The 16,759-nt window shown below is 40.0% G+C and overlaps 1 protein-coding gene across 1 annotated transcript in view; it reads right to left on the bottom strand.

Annotated features, from left to right (window-relative positions):
- The window catches only part of Actl6a (actin like 6A), a 26,491-nt gene extending 9,732 nt beyond the window's left edge, over window positions 1–16,759 (bottom strand). Inside the window, exons 1-8 of the mRNA XM_090342465.1 lie at window positions 16,567–16,759; window positions 9,420–9,496; window positions 9,080–9,254; window positions 6,299–6,399; window positions 4,115–4,212; window positions 2,493–2,587; window positions 1,610–1,716; window positions 1,428–1,517 (exon numbers count right to left, since the gene is read on the bottom strand). Coding sequence (XP_090198591.1) covers window positions 1,428–1,517; window positions 1,610–1,716; window positions 2,493–2,587; window positions 4,115–4,212; window positions 6,299–6,399; window positions 9,080–9,254; window positions 9,420–9,496; window positions 16,567–16,591 — 768 coding nt within the window. The 5' untranslated portion in view covers window positions 16,592–16,759. The remainder of the gene's footprint in view (window positions 1–1,427; window positions 1,518–1,609; window positions 1,717–2,492; window positions 2,588–4,114; window positions 4,213–6,298; window positions 6,400–9,079; window positions 9,255–9,419; window positions 9,497–16,566) is intronic.

Genomic DNA, 16,759 nt, shown 5'->3' with positions numbered 1-16,759 from the left:
ACATTTCTTCAAGATTATAACTCAACAATAACATCTATGAAACAATGACAGAGATTCAAATTAGAAATTACTACCACAGTCCTGAGTAATTAGATGGTTTTAGAACATCATTTCTATTGTTGTTGTTATTGGTTGTGAGTCTTGAACTCTGGACCTGGGCTTTGTCCCTGAGCTCTTCAGCTCAAGGCCCCCGCCCTACCCCTTGAGCCACAGTGCCATTTCCAGTTTTCTGGTGGTTAATTGGAGATAAGAGCCTCATGGACATTTTCAGCGCTTGGGCTGGCTTTGACCACAATCGTCAGATCTCAGCCTCCTGAGTAGCCACGATTACAGTCATGAACCACTGCGCTTGACATATCATTTTTCTTTAAAAATAAGCTTACCTTTAGAAGCAAGTTTACATTCTGAGAGTATAACATGTGCAAAAACATGACATCTAATTTGTAATAACTATACATATACAAAACAGTTAAGCTGGACACTGGCTCATGCCTATAATCCTAGCTATTCAGGAAGCTAAGATCCGAGGATCCCGGTTCAAAGCCAGCCCCAGAACTAAAGAACAGAACATGACTTTTATCTTCAATTAATCACTAAAAAACAGGAAGTGGGGCTGTGGCTCAAGGGTAGGGTGGTAGCCTTAAGCTGAAGAGCTCAGGGATGTCCCTCAGGCAGAGAGTTCAGGTCCCATGACTCGTCCCCCCCACACACACACACACAAAAAAAGAGTTAAAATAATTTTCCTATATGTGTGTGTGTGTGTGTGTGTATCTATGTATATGTATATATATATATATATATATATATATGGCCTCTGCACTGATGTAGAAAAAATTTGTCTAATATGCGGGCAAAATTATTAATTATCCTTACAATTGTTCCATGTTCTAAATTAGATACATAAACTCTACGTGCAAAAAATGTTAGAATATAAACCCTCTTGTAAATTAGAACTCATATTCTTGTACTGTTAGAAATTGATGAAATGAGTTTGTTTTACTAATCTTTTCCAATGAGAAAAAGCTAATGTGTGTCACATGGTATATATTCAGAATAGATTTTTAGTAAAATTGATTGCTCTTTGCTATGAGCAATCACATACAATACAAATGACTAATGCTGGGAAAGAGAAAGTAACTAAGTCATAAGAGTAGGACTATACAAAAACTAGTTTCATTAGGCATTAACAAAAAAGGGGACTGGTGGAGTACAAAATAGCATAATGCTTGGCTCTACTCTAAACTCAAAATTCCTGTTAGGTCTTACCATAGTAACTCAATGAGTATGTAGTAGTGTATAGAGATATGTAAATGTGAAAAGTGTCCTTCCTTGCTCCACCCAAATCTACTAATTTTGTTTGTAAAATGTCAATACAGAGTTGGAAAATATGTGCTCATATTCTATTGTAGGACATACATCCTACTTACATTGCACATGTAATTGTGCCAAGACCTGGTAACCTGTGGCAACTTCTCTTTTCTTTTCCAATTTGCTGGAGATCCTTCACGAACAGCTTCCTGAATAGTAGCAAGAACATGTGCTAAGTTAAAGAGTTCCAACATGGGGAGTTTGGAATAAATTTCACAAATGAAATTCAATCAGTGCTTACTTTTGATGCAATCATATATGGAGGAATCAATTCTATATTCATTTCTTGGAAGAGTTCTCTGCATTGCATAGTAATGAAATCTCCAGCAAGGGGTGATTTCACAATGCCTGTGCGAATCACATTAAGGAAGATATAAGTACAGAATATCTACACTTTTTGGAACAAATTTCCTTAGTAAATTTATGTATGTATGAATAGTTCCTTCATGAATTTATCAGCTGGAGCCAAGCACGGTGGTAATCCTAGCTACTCAGGAAGCTGAGATCTGAGGATCACAGTTCAAAGCCAGCCCAGTCACTAAAAAGTCAGTGAGACTTTCTTTTTTCCTTTTTTTTTTTTTTTTTTGACAGACCTGGGGCTTGAACTTGGGCCTGGGCACTGTCCTTGGACTTTCTCAAGGCTAGTGGTCCGTCTGCCACTTGAGTCACAGCACCACTTCCAGCTTTTTCTATATAGGTGGTACCAAGGAATCAAACCCAGGTCTTCATGCATAATAGGCAAGCACTCTACCACAAGGCCAAACTCCCAATCCTTCCCTCACTTCCCCCTCCCCACTTTCATCGCCAATTAATCACCAGAAAATTGGAAGTCGTGCTGTGGCTCAAGCTGTGGGTAGGGTGGTAGCCTTGAGCTGAAGAGCTCAGGGACAGTGCACAGGCACAAGGTTCAAGCCCCATGGCCAACAAAAAATAATAATAATCAAATTATCCTTCAAAGCATAAAAAGCCACTCATCACTTTTAAATATATGAATTAAAAAGAACTCTTCTTTAAAAAACATCTTGTGAACTGTTTGACTCCAACAGTCCAGTTCATTCTTACTTCATTCTAAGTGTCCTTGTGATATCTGGAATCATTTCAATCAACCCTGGCCACACAGTTACCTTGCTGAAGGACATAACCATCATGGACGGGAATTGCAGTGGTGTGTGTGGCTCCACTGTCCAAAATCAGCCCAGTAGAACGACCGTTAGCAAATCTGGTTTAAAGCATTAAGGGAAAAAAAGGAATGATGTTCCTTTAAAAAAAAAAAATTGATCTTAAGGTCAGGCTCATAATATTTCAGAAGAAAACCCTTTAATTGACTTGGTAAACCTTAATCTCACACACACACACACACAATCTCCAGAATTCATCAAGAATTTACAATAAGTTGAGATATGAAGTTTATCAGTAATAGTACGAAGAACTGTGACATGTGAGCTAGGATTACAACCACATTCACAACATACAGAACCAATACCTCAGTGGTTAGGCTACTAGGCAAGCAGAGATTCCCATCTGCTACTTAATGGGACAGAGTAACTATGCCAGATGAATTCAACAGCTGGTAAATATAGGCTGATTCTATCTTCCACAGCTCTGGGCTGTAAAAGACATGTATCACGAGAGCATCCTAAAACAATGTAGAGTACAATCAATTACTTGCTTGTCAAATATTTCTAAGTATTATGTGCCTACTGATTTCTGTTGCTTAATAACATGAAAGGGAGCAGGAAAGGAGAAAGGGAAGTAAGCAGACTAAGAGGAGAGGAGAAAAAGAGGAGGCGTGGAAGAGATCAGTTTGGTTAAGATATAAATGGAAAATCCCAGAATATTCTAGAGCTGAGGTAAAAGGACAAGAGAAGAGGAGTTAAGTCAGGAAATTCAAGTAGTTTGACCAGTCTGAAAACTGAATAACACAATGTAACTATGTACAAGTATGTGCAGAAAATTGTTGAAGCTGGGTTAATAAATACCAGGTGTTTATCATAACATTCTATATTCTATTATGTTCAAAATTTTCTATAGTAAGAAGTTAAAAAAAATAAAACTCCCCAATGGCAAATAACATTCTATATTCTATTATGTTCAAAATTTTCTATAATAAGAAGTTAAAAAAATAAAACTCACCAATGGCAAATAAAGTTTTCTCTATTTTTCAGGCTACTGTATTCTTCCTCTGAATTACTACAATTATTAAGCAAAATATAACCCAAATTAATCATATACTTCTTTATGACCTGGCATAGTTGTTTTTTGGTTTTCTCTTTCTATCCCCTCTTGTTCCCTCCTCCTCTCTCTCTTCTCTTTTTTTCAACAAGAGTTTGTATCACAAATATTTTAGAGTTCGGGATATATACATCTATCTCTCCCTTAATGTGTTTACAATAAACAAATTAAGACTGGGTTAATCTTACATGAATTTAGATTTCAATTTCTATTATATTGAGAGGGAAGGAGAAAATAGTACCCTGAATTCATTAGTTGGTGAAAACCCTGCTGTCTATTCACCACCTTTTCCTTACACATACTAAAACAAAACAGGGTTAGTTCTGCTCTCTTACATCTTCTAATCTATGAGTTCAACAAGAAATAGCAAAAGATGAACAGCAAAAAACAAAGAAAGAGAAAAAAAACAACTTTTAAACAAGCAAGAATTGGCGAATATTTATGTCATAGGTATATTTAGTAAAACTCATATATACTTTCAGGGCAAAGTCAAGCATTGTTCTTATAAGGATACGCTGTCAACACTGCAGTTTTACAGAGGAAGAATGCAGGGATGTTGTAGTGTTCAAACATTAACTCAGTCAGTTTCTCTCTCTTTGCTCTCGTATTCCACTTGAGAATGGAGGGAAAAAATGCAAATTACTATTTGAGTATAAAATGACTTATAGAAGCATATCAGCAACAACATAAAACATTAAAAATAAGAATTTATTTTTATAATTGTGTCTAGTAAACACATCATATATTAAGTTTTACTAATTAATGTGTCAGGTGCTGTGAATTATAGAAAGTAGAGTTTGCAAAGTGCAGAGAAGATTCTTTAAAAGTTTTGGTTTGGGGGACTTGGAGTTTGGCCTAGTGGTAGAGTGCTTGCCCAGCGTGCACGAAATCTGGGTTCAATTCCTCAGTACCACATACATAGAAAAAAGCTAGAAGTGATACTATGGTTCAAGTGGTAGAGCTCTAGCCTGGAGAAAAGTCCAAGGAGAGTGCTCAGGCCCTGAGTTCAAGCCCTACAACTGGCAAAAAAAAAAAAAAAAGCTTTGGTTTTGGGGGCCAAGGAGCTTCCATTAGAAAAAGTTGAAGTGGAGCTATGGCTCAAATGGTACAACACTAATCTTGGAAAAGCCCAAGGACAGTGCTCAGGCCCTAAATTCAAACCCCAGGATCAGCAAAAAGAAAAAAAAAAGTCAGTTTTGGTTTTGTGTGTGTGTGTGTGTGTGTGTGTGTGTGTGTGTTGTGTCAGTCCTGGGGCTTGAACTCAGGGCCTGGGCATTGTCCCTGAGCTTCTTTTTGCTCAAGGATAGCACTCAACCACTTAAGCCATGGCACCACTTCCAGCTTTTTCTGTTTATGTGATGGTACTGAGAAAGGCTTCACTGCGTGGTAGGCAAGCACTTTACCATTAACCTACCTTCCTAGAACTTAAGTATTTTAAATCTAAAATCTAGTAACTACGATTTTTTTATTTTTTTATTTTTTGCCAGTCCTGGGACTTGAACTCCTGATCTGGGTGCTCTTCCTGAGCTTTTATATGTTCTCTGTGGCTCTACCACTTGAGTCACAATGCTGCTTCCAGAATTTTCTGAGCACTTCATTTGAGATTAAGAGTCTCACAGCCTTTTCTCCCAGGGCTGGCTTTGAACTGCAATTTTCAGATCTCAGCCTCCTGAGTAGCTAGGATTACATGCATGAGCCCAGCTCTAAATATGAATTTTTAAAACATCAAATTTTCCCACTTATAGTTGGTATTCATAAAATAAGCTAGATAACAGAAATAGTAAAACTACTGATTATTTATAACCATCTGTAGATTTCAGTTTGCAAAAATTCATATATAAATTCTCAAGAGATCCAAGTATAAAACAGAGAATATCTCCTTGAGGAACAGAGATGATTCATAAACCAAAGCAAAAAAGTAAAAAAAAAAAAAGAGGAAATGGTGCTATGGCTTAAGTGGTAGAGATCTAGCCTTGAGAAGGCCCAAGGACAGGCCCAAGCTCAGGCCTTGAGTTCAAGCCCTAGGACTGGCAAAGAAAAAAAAAGTGAAATAGGGCCGGGAGTTTGGCCTAGTGGTTAAAGTGCTTGCCTAGCATGCATGAAGACCCGGGTTCGATTCCTCAGTACCACATACATAGAAAAAAGCCAGAAGTGGTGCTGAGGCTCAAGTGGTAGAGCTCTAGCCTTGAGAAAGTCCAAGGACAGTGCTCAGGCCCTGAGCTCAAGCCCAAGACTGGCAAAAAAAAAAAAAAAAAAAAAAAAAAAAAAGTGAAATAAAAAAGCTGGAGCTGGGAGTGTGGCATAGTGGTAGAGTGCTTACCTAACATGCGTAAAGCCCTAGGTTTGATTCCTCAGAGCCACATACATAGAAAAAGTTAGAAGTGGTGCTGTGACCCAAGTAATTGAGCATTAGTCTTGAGAAAGCTCAAGGACTAGGCCCTGAGTTTAAGCCCCAGGACTGGGGGGGAAAAAAGTTAAATCTCCGAGGGAAATATAAGTAAAATAACCATCCATCAGAACCCAATGGGATTTTGTTCTTTTCTGAATATATTAATTATTGAACTAATACGTTATAACAGTATTTAAAATTATTCCTTCCTATCTCTAAAGAAAAAATTACTTTTCAACTGTGTAGAAATCTAAAGGAAAAAAACAAATATAGCTACAGAAACTTGGAAAAGAAAGTCTTTTGTCTCACCGGTGCCTCAGACATAAGAACAGGATGCAGGCTGGCTTCTGATTTGACATGCATTTTATAGGTATGATCCAAAATAGCCTGGAAACTATCCCAATCTTCAACTAAAATGAAAGATAATACTAGAGATGAATATAGTATCTTTTTGAAAAATTAAGGGATTGTTTTTATAATTTACAAATACTGTAGCATACATAACCCACTTATTTTACAGATCTGATTCATAATACATTATTTTACATAAGAGTCACCTTTATTTTCTAAATATAGAACCTCTTTTTGGTTTTTCCAGCCCCCATATGTGTCCCAAATATAAGCAGGGTATCTACCTGAATTACCAACTAGGTATTATTCAATAAACTCTTGTAAGAAGCTCAGTATAAGAGTACAAGAGGAAATGCAAAATAGTTACATGATCAAGATCTGATACCCCCAAATAAGCTTATAATCTATTCGGAAAAGGAAGATTAAAAGACATTCTCAATCTTGACTTCGCTAAATTGTGTGGCATTATTGGCTAGTTTTTTCTATCTCCCTCAAAGAAAGACTGGCAGTGATTTACATAATATATGTCCACTGGCCCAGCGGAATTGGAGGGCAAGGGGTGTGGCACAGTGGTAGAGAGGTTGGTTAGCATGCACAAAGCCCTGGGTTCAATTCCTCAGTACCATGTATACAGAAAAAGCCAGAAATGGTGCTATGGCTCAAGAGGCAGAGCACTAGCCTTGAGAAAGTTCAAGGACCATCCTCTGAGTTCAAGCCCCAGTACTGGCAAAAACTAAAAATTAAAAATAAAAACAAAACAAAAAAACAGAGAGCCTGGCACTGGTGGCTCATACCTATAATCCTAGCTACTCAGGAGGCTGAGATCTGAGGATCATGGTTCAAAGCCAGCCTGGGCATGAAAGTCTGTGAAACTCTTACCTTCAATTAACCACCAGAAAACTGGAAGTGGCAGAGTGGCTCCAAGTGATAGAGCACTAGTTTTGAGCTGAAGAGCTCAGGGACAGCACCCAGGCCCAGAGTTCAAGTCCCATACCAAAAAAAAAGGAAAAGAAAAATGGTGTGTGCAGGAGGAAAGAACTGTCAATGGAATTCATTAACCTCTCCTCTTACTGTAGATTTCAGTATCAAAGCTGAGAATGATAGCCAATGAACTTTCATGCTTCCAAAAACTTTCTTCTCTCGGCTTTCTTTTCAATATTCTAAATCTCTAATTGTTCCCTTTCATTCTCCTGCATAGGTATCTCTTTTTCTCTATTAGTTAAATACAAAACACGTTTTCACCAGGAACCCCACACTTAATCCTTTTCTAATATTCCAAACTCTTTCTGGGTAATATATTGAGCTATATCTTTGAAATTTCTTCTAATTTTGTTGACCTGTTTAGTCAATGTCTTAAACACTTTGTACTCAATGAATTTATTTACTTGCTGTGCATGAAAGAGCTAACTTAGTAAACCTGACCCTTAGCTGATGCTTGGGAACTTAATAAATATTGTAATTCCTTACATTGATAAAATTTTCCCCAAATGATAATTAACTGTAGGAAAAAACATAAATTATGCTGACTGCCTGTTTTTCTTGATGGCATTTAAATATTCAGTACATGCCAGGTAGAGGTGGTATCTTCATGACCAGTCCCGAATAAATGCTTATATACTGAGTCTCTCTAATGAGATTCTTTGGTAGATAACAAACACCATTTACATTTTGCTGCCAGGGGATTAAGTACTGTGTGACTCCACACAGAGAAAACTTAGCTCACACTCCATCCTGTTGCTTTTGGTTGATTTCCTTTTGCATTTTTCAGTGTAATAAATCTAGCTTTGAATCCATCTCTATGCTGATTCCTGCTAATCAATTTCCCTACAACTGAAATTGCCTTTTAAGATTTATAACATGTTCTCCACTACTTTTCATTCCTATTTCGGTACATGGTACCTTTTATTTAATCACTTCAACCAAAAACTCAGGAAATTTTTTCAGCCCCTCTCCTATTTTTACCCCTTCAATTACATAGTATCATTTGCTCTTCAAATATTCTGAAAACCACTTCAGGATGTCCAGCATTGGTGTAATAGTTTCAACCCTCTGTTTCTCACCTGGACTCTAACCTCTCATTTATCTTTTCATCTCTAGCATTCCCCTCCAATCCAATCTATACACTGCTATTAACAGAAATGTTTTAGGCTGGCAGTTATGAACATATCACACTGCTGCTTAAATTCCTTTGGATTACCCTTCAATAATCAGCTTAATGTGTTCCTGTGATGGTTTCCAGCCTTTTACTGATTGTTCTCCAAATATCTTTCCTGCTGCTGATGCTAACACATACTGTTGTAGCCACATTATTTCAAAACATGCTTTGGTTTCTTTTACAATTCCATTCCTTCAAACATGCTGGTACCTCTACCCAACCTGGAAAACCAGGTTAATCCTTACTCATTGATCAAGATTCAGCACAAGTTACCTTCTTTGTGAAAAACACCATTCACCCAGTGATAAAAATAAATTTTTCCCCTCATTTCTTTTTGAACATTCCTATACAGCATTTACCTCCCAGTGTATGACACTGACATACATGAATCTATCTCTCTACCTCACTGTGAGTTTAAGGAAAGGGAGTAGTTTTCATGCATCTTTGTATTCTCAGTGCCTAGAATATATCACCTTGTGGGATTTTTTAAAGAGCTGATGTCTACTTGTAAAAAACCACTGCTTTATACCTAAAATGTACCAGTCATTCTCTGCATTTTGAGCAAATCCATGGGAAAAACATACCCATTCCATTTTTCAGTGGTGAAATCGCCTCCATATTCTCTCTGGGAACACGCAGAGCATTTGTATCTATGTAATAGGTGGGACCGCCTTGTTTGCCTTTATCACCATCTATTTCCATCAGTGTGCTTCCATCATCTCTTTCCACAACCATACCAATGGCTGTGGGGAAATCTACCTGTAAGAGTCAAAAATATGATATTAAGTTTCACCAACTTAGGTATCCATCCCCCTCTCCCAATATCTATAGTCATATATAATCATATTTGTTTTGAAACAAAATTTCTGCGTAATTTACTATTCACTAATAGCTCTTACATACTAACTTTAACATTGCACATACCTTGGGGCAGTCCTCACCAGCATAACCAGCTCTCACAGTGTAAGATCCAATGTCAAAAACAAGGGCTCCAACTTCATCTGAAAATATCAACAACTTCTAAATATTTTATAGAAATTAAAGACACATTCCATGTGTTCAAAATATGTGCGGCAACTCTATAAAAACTGCTATTTCATTACTAAACCTAGTTAACTAGGTTGTAAATATTCATTTATTTAAAATATAACAAATCACACATTGTGTATCAATAGACATTCACCAGGAAAGAAATGGTACACTTTTTCTAAGAGGATTATTTACAGATATATATATAGGCAAGGTATAATAGAACAGCATCCTGTGACTAACAGTAACATGAATTCATTGCTAATCTTGGAACTGAAAAAATGAAGAGAAGGGACTGTTACAAGAACCTGAAGAGGAAGTTTGTGGGGCAGGAAGGCTATCTTACAGGAGATGTGACTGTCAGCTGAGAGGGATGTAATCTGCCATGACTGACACAAGGAAGAATGACCAGGCATTTAATACATATATCAACTGTCTCCTATTCCATCAACCCGAGTGATTATCTACATAGAGGTGCTTCTGAATGTAAAACAAGGCTCTATTTGTAACTATACCAGGACAATAGACACAAAGCAAGAAGTATGGTTGCTCTACTACTGGATAAATCCAAGCTAATCCAGATCCCAAGAGAGCCCACATATGCAGTCTTATAAGGGCTTGCACTATCAAGAAAAATAGTATCCTGTGAAGTTAAGTGCTTAAACTCTACTTGTATTGGCCAAGAAAATATCATTAAAATGAAGTTTTGTACATTTCAGGGATGACTAGGAGATAAAAGACTAAGGCTGAGGAAGAAAATTGACCTCTTTTTTCAGTCAAATTCAGAGAAACGTGTCTATATATACACACATATATATTAAAAAAACAACTTCATCCAAAACAGTAAGCCTAAAACAAAGCAATTTGTTTTTTCAGGTGCTTATGTTTCAATTTTTTTCAATTAAAAACAATAGTCTATTAAGATCATTAATAGGCAAAAATTTGTAACTGATATGACTGAGTGCAGTCAAGAATATAATTCTTGGGACCGGGAATTTGGCCTAGTGGTAGAGTGATTTATCACTTTTACTAGCAGATGCAAAAAAATTACATATTTTTTTTCTTTTTTTTGGCCAGTCCTGGGGCTTGAACTCAGGGCCTGAGCACTGTCCTTGGGCTTTCTTAAGGCTTGAGCTCTAACATTTGAGCCACAGCATCACTTCTGGCTTTTTCTATGTATGTGGTACTGAGGAGTTGAACCCTTGTCTTCATGCATGGGATGGTGAAATGTCATATGATAACCTTAGTTTGATGGTTATTGCTAAGGAAGTAGACAGGGGAGTAATCTACATCAATAGTATTTAGTTTTTAAAACATCTGAGGCAAATTTCATAAAAATATAATACCTATTTATTTGTACCACATACCAACTTCCATATACCTTTCTTAATATGGTTAAAGTATTTCAAAAATACAAATGTAAAACAATCACTGCTTTGTAAATATTCACAGTTTGTACCTTTGAAGAATGCTTTCTGGGGCTAGGAGTGTGGCTTAGTGGTAGAGTGCTTGCCTAGCATGCATGAAGTCCTGGGTTTCATTCCGAGGTATATACACAGATAAAGCTGGAAATGGTGCTCAAGTGGTAGAGCACTAACCTTGAAAAAACTCAAGGACAGTGTCCAGGTCCTGAATTCAAGCTCCAGGACTGGCAAAACAAACAAACAAACAACAACAACAAAAAAAAAACACTTTATTTTTTCTTTTTCTTTTCTTTTTAAATTTATTTATTTTTATTGTAATTAGTAAAAGGGTTACATGATATTTGCCAGATAGAAGGTGCATTAATTCACATACATTGATACCCTTTCACATGTCTTGGTACCCATTACCCTCCCCTTATTTTTTTCTTTTGTTGGTCATGGGGTTGAACTTTCAGGTTACAGGCATTGTCCTTGAGCTCTTCTGCTCAATATTAGTGCTCTACCACTTTAAGCCACAGCTCCACTTCTGGTTTTTGAGTGAATTATTGGAGATAACAGTCTCATGAGACTTTTCTGCCCAGATTGGCTTTGAATCACAATCCTCAGATCTCAGCCTCCTGAGCTGCTAGTTTTACAGGTGTGAGCCACCAACATCCAGCCTTACCTTCATTTCTAGCTTGATTTGTTATATTTCCCGAAATAATTAACTCTTCTCTAACATCCTATGGCTCAATTTATTTGTGTGAAACCGATGGTAATTAAAACATAAATTGCATTTGCTTTTACCATTGCATTTAACTGAATGATTAAAGTATAGCAAAGGAAAATGAGCTGATTAGCTTTTTAACATTTTGATTAACCCTATGTGTATCACAGACCAATTCTCAAGTCTCTGATCTGTCCCTTTTCACTCCGCAGGCTATTACAAATTAAAACAAGCACTCCTTAGTTTGGGAAGAGAACTTAAATTGCTGCCACCAACCTTCAGCCTAACAATGTTAGCCCTTTACAGGCTTGTGTGTATGTATTCTTAATTCTGACAAAAACTTAATGGACTTCAGGTAAACCTAACTTAAAGACAATTCCTTGTAAACTACTCTATTGCTTAAGAAGGATCTTATTGACACTCCTACCTAACCTGACATTCTCCTCCAATCCAGGAATCTCACTTTGAAAGACGTGCTAGATTGGAGGAGGGCCATCCAGGGACAGTTTAGAAGAAAATTTCTCAGTCAAGAGGGGATGTTATCAGGATTCAAAATGGAGTCACCTGTGTCGATCCTCCTAAAAGTAACTAAAACCAAGAGGTTGTAGGGGGAAAAAAAGGGAGGCTCCTTAAGTGTGGCTACCTAAAGCTAAGGCCCATGCTCATCTACCATGCAGTTAGATAGGACCTGCAGTCTAGTCTTTCTACCATAGGATTTCTAAAGCTGCAGAAAACAAAAACAAAACCAGATATTCCTCCTTGTATGGGCATTTACAACCTCTTAAAAACAAAAAAGCTCAGAACTGGAAGCATGGCTCAGCTAGTACAATGCCAGTCATGCTGGGTGACAGTGGAAGGCCCAGAGAGTTCAAGACTCAGCAAAGGCAGAAGAGGGTTATCCAACTCATGTATTTGTAAATGGGCCTCAAAATTACAAGCACAGGGACAAGAATTTCAAAAGTTGTATTTCATAGTCCCTACTTTATTTAAAAAACAAAAAGTATTTCATAGTCCCTACTCTATTAAAAAAAGAAGAAGAAGAAAGAAGAAAAAAACTGTCACTTGAAATAGGTGTTTTAGATCCCCTAGCTCGAATCCTGGCTTTTCTGTTTCTTGGGATATTGAGTGTCTATTTTATTTCTTTTCACCACTGGATCTTGCTATATTAATGTTCTTCCTACCCACACATAATGTTACAGAGATACTATGTCATACCTTATCCTATGGAACAGTTTTTCATACAGTTCTATTCTGACATTCATTTGGACCTGCTCATGTCTCCACAGACTGCTCCACAGTCCTCTTCCAGAACAAATGTGAGGGCCTGGACATCTCGATGTCACTATTCAGCTCAAAACACTTATCAGATGAGACACTGCTCCCACTACAGCCAGCCAATAAACAACTTTAAATTTTATTAATTTATTTATTGTTAGAAAGCCAAAAGTAGAGTTGTGGCTCAATGCTAGCCTTGACAAAAAAAAGTTCAGGGACAGAATGTAGACCCTAAATTGTAGCCTAGGACTAGCACAAAATAAAAAGATACAACCAATCAAAAACTTCCCCAGTAACACTATGTAAGCCTGCCCCCAACTCCATACTGGCACATCCACTGTGATGCTATACCCCTCTAAGCAGCTGCCTGCCAAGTTTGGGCTAACGTCCTAGTTTCTTTTTTCCCCCTATACTTCATATGCCACCACCACCACATAGTTACTGCAGATTTTTAAAAAATCAATGCATGAATTAAATTCAATGCATGTAAAGTGACAAGAATGGTGCTTGAGCTACAGCAGCTACAGTATGACCTCAATAAATAACAGCTATTAGTATTTTTACTACACTAAACAATGTTCTATACAGATTAATGTACAGTCTCCAGCTCCCTGGATCAGTACAACAGAAAGCCACAGCGGTGTCAACAAGCTCTATGAAGCCAGGTGCAGGTGACTCACGCCAGCCTATAATTCAAAAGAGTGAGATCCAGCTGGGTACTGGTGGCTCACAACTATAATTCTAGCTACTAAAAATGCAAAGATATGAAGATGGAGGTTCAAAGCCAGCCCAGGCATGAAAATCCACTGAGATTTCTCTCTCCAAATTAACCACCAAAAAGTGAAACTGTGGCTCAAGTGGTAGAGTGCTAACCTTGATCTTCTAAGGAGCTCAGGGACAGCATCCAGGCTCTAAGTTCAAGCCTCAGGACCAACATACACATAAGAGATCTGAGGATCACAGTTTGAAGCCATCTTGGGGCATTAATGTCCATGAGCCTCTTTCTCTCCAAGTAACCAGAAAAAAGCCAGACAGAAGTAGAGATGTGGCTCAAGTGGTAAAGCACTAGCCTTGAGCAAAAGCCTAAGGGGGTAGGTTGAAGGATGGATGAGAATGTTGAAAAGTGTGACATGATCCACATACATGGTATTCATAAACTGCTTTGCTGAATGACAATCCTACTTTTACTACAGTAAATAAATATTTTTAGCTGGGCACGGTGGTTTACACCTGTAATACTAGCTACTCAGGAGGCTGAGGTCTGAGGATCGCAGTTCAAAGCCAGTCAGCCCAGGCACTAAAGACCCAGAGACTCATCTCCAATTAACCAGTAGAAAACCAGAAGTGGTGCTGTGACTCAGGGTTAGGGCGGTAGCCTTGAGCTGGAGAGCTCAGTGGACAGCACTTAGGCCCAGAGTTCCATAAAAATGCATATATATTTTTAAAGGTGGGGGAGATAGTACCCATGCCCTGAGTTCAAACACAAAAATAAGAAAGTTCTACAATACACAAGTACACAGACCCACTTTTTTCTGTCAATATTCAAGATAGTGCAGAGGTAAATCAAGCTCTAATAGCCTTCCTTGACAAAAGCTATAAACTATTCACACTATAAAACCACTTACCAAAGACTTACCAAAATTCAGGAACGGTGGCCCATGCCTGTAATCCTAGCTACTCAGGAGGCTGAGATCTGAGGATCCTGGCTCAAAGCCAGCCCGGGCTTGAGCTCTGTCCCTGGGCTTTCTCAAGGCTCTACTACTTGAGCGACAGCACCACTTCCAGCTTTTTCTATGTATGTGATATCAAGGAATCAAATCCAGGTCTTCGTGCATGCTAGGCAAATACTCTACCACTATGCCAAACTCCTGGACAGGACATGAGATCTTAACTCTAATTAATCTCTAGAAAATGGAAAGTGGGACTGTGGTTCAGGGGTCAGGTGAAAGCGTTTAGCTGAAGAGCTCAGGGACACAGTTCAGACCCCATGACCTACCAAAAAAAAAAAAAAAAAAAGACTAACAGGCAGGAGGGAGTGAAAGTCAACTATCCCAACTCAGATGAGACTTCAATTTCACATCAAAAGCTAAGAACCAAGAACAACCCCCAAGAAAGTCGAACTAACCACCAAAAAGCTGGAAGAACCGGCTCAAGTGTTAGCGCTCTAGCTATGAGCGAAAAGACCTCAAGAGAGAGCCAAGGCCTCGAGTTCAAACCCCACGACCCGTGCAGGCGCGCACGGCACCCACACCTTTAAGAACAAACAGGAGCCAAAACTACTCCGGAGGTTGAGATCTGCCGATTCCGATAGGAAACGAATCCAGGCGGAAGGTAGATGACTCTTGCCACTAATCAGCAAAATGTATCAAATGGAGTTGGGGCTCAAGTTATACAGAGTCCAAAAAAGCTAAGTGGCAGCGTGAGGTCCTGAGTTCAAGACCCTGAGGTCCTGAGTTCAAGACCCTGAGTTCAAAACAAAAACCTAGGAACTTTGAAAACCTGGTACTATCCCTTACATGTAAAACGCTATCCTCTTCAAAAACATCTCTACTAGCAACAGCAACAACAGCACATCCTTGTATCCCATCATCCGGAGACTTTTAAATGGAGGCTCTAATACAGTATATTCAGGATCTCACTTGAGATTCTGCATTTTTAATGACTCTAGTGGTGATGCTGCCTCAGCTGGCTGGTCAGCTCCCTTGAAGGGATGAAGAGTGGGGTCGAACACAGGAAGGAGGTGGACGACTGGATACAATTTACATCACGGTGGAGTCCTATCCTTTAACATGACCAGCCCATGTCATTACACAGGTGGGAAAAAGTCCGGGAAATTAGTCGAGAGGCCAAAATGCTACACAATACACAATGAGGCTGACATTACCACCCGAGGCTGCCTTGTGCAAGTTTAACACCGGTGGGAATCTCTCAACGACATCGCAACTGTCCAAGGCAGCCACAGAACTTAGGTAAACTTCGATGGCATCCTTAAATTACTTGTGTTCCAAAACACAGCACAAGCCGTTCAGCCCATGAGTAGCTTTCTAGAAGGAATTTGGCAGCGCGGACGCGGACGGTCGGAGGCCGCATCCTGCACACAGTGCCACCCCGCGCGACTCGTCCACGCGTGGTAGTTGCTGGGACCCCCCCCCTCTCAAGTTTAAACATGTTCTGCCAGGCCTCTCCGCCCCGAGGCTCGCGGTCATTCACCCGGGGCGCCCTCAGACCCCAAGTCTCTACTCCTCGAGGGGTGAAAACAGAAAGGACGGAGGGGGCTGAGCTCGCCTCCTGATCCGGGCGCTCCTACGCGGGACACCGGGTGCGGGGTGCAGGGGCACCAGAAGGTCCGCGGCGAGGCTGAGAGGTACAGGGGGCATCGGAAGAGTCCGTGGCGTGGCCGGGCGGGGAAAGTGGGGTACAGGGGGTGTCGGCGTATCCGCGGCGAAGGCGGGGGGAGGGTGGGGAAGAAGGCACTGGAGGGCCCGCGGTGAGAGCAGGGAGAGCGGGGGCCAGGGGCACTGGAGGGCCCCCGGCGAGGGCGGGGAAGCGGGGTGCAGGAGCACCGGAGGGCCCGCGGCGAGGGCGGGCAAGGCGGCGGTTACCAGCCCCGGCACGGAAAACGCGCGCTCTCACTCACCTCCCCCGTACACGCCGCCGCTCATGGCTGCTGTCGGGACGACCCCGAGGCTGAGGGCTGTGCGGGGCGAAGTGACTGCAGTGGCGGCGGCCTCAGGACGGAGAAGCGCTGGCCCACGAACCCCTCAACTTCACCACCACCCCCTCAGGCAACAAAGCGGCGTCCACACACCCTGGAGCACAGCCACACTTGC

The sequence above is a fragment of the Megascapheus bottae genome, chromosome 1 (genome assembly GCF_031878675.1).
Source record: "Megascapheus bottae isolate mThoBot1 chromosome 1, mThoBot2.hap1, whole genome shotgun sequence".
Classification (NCBI taxonomy): domain Eukaryota; kingdom Metazoa; phylum Chordata; class Mammalia; order Rodentia; family Geomyidae; genus Megascapheus; species Megascapheus bottae.
This window is presented reverse-complemented; position numbering and strand designations above follow the sequence as displayed.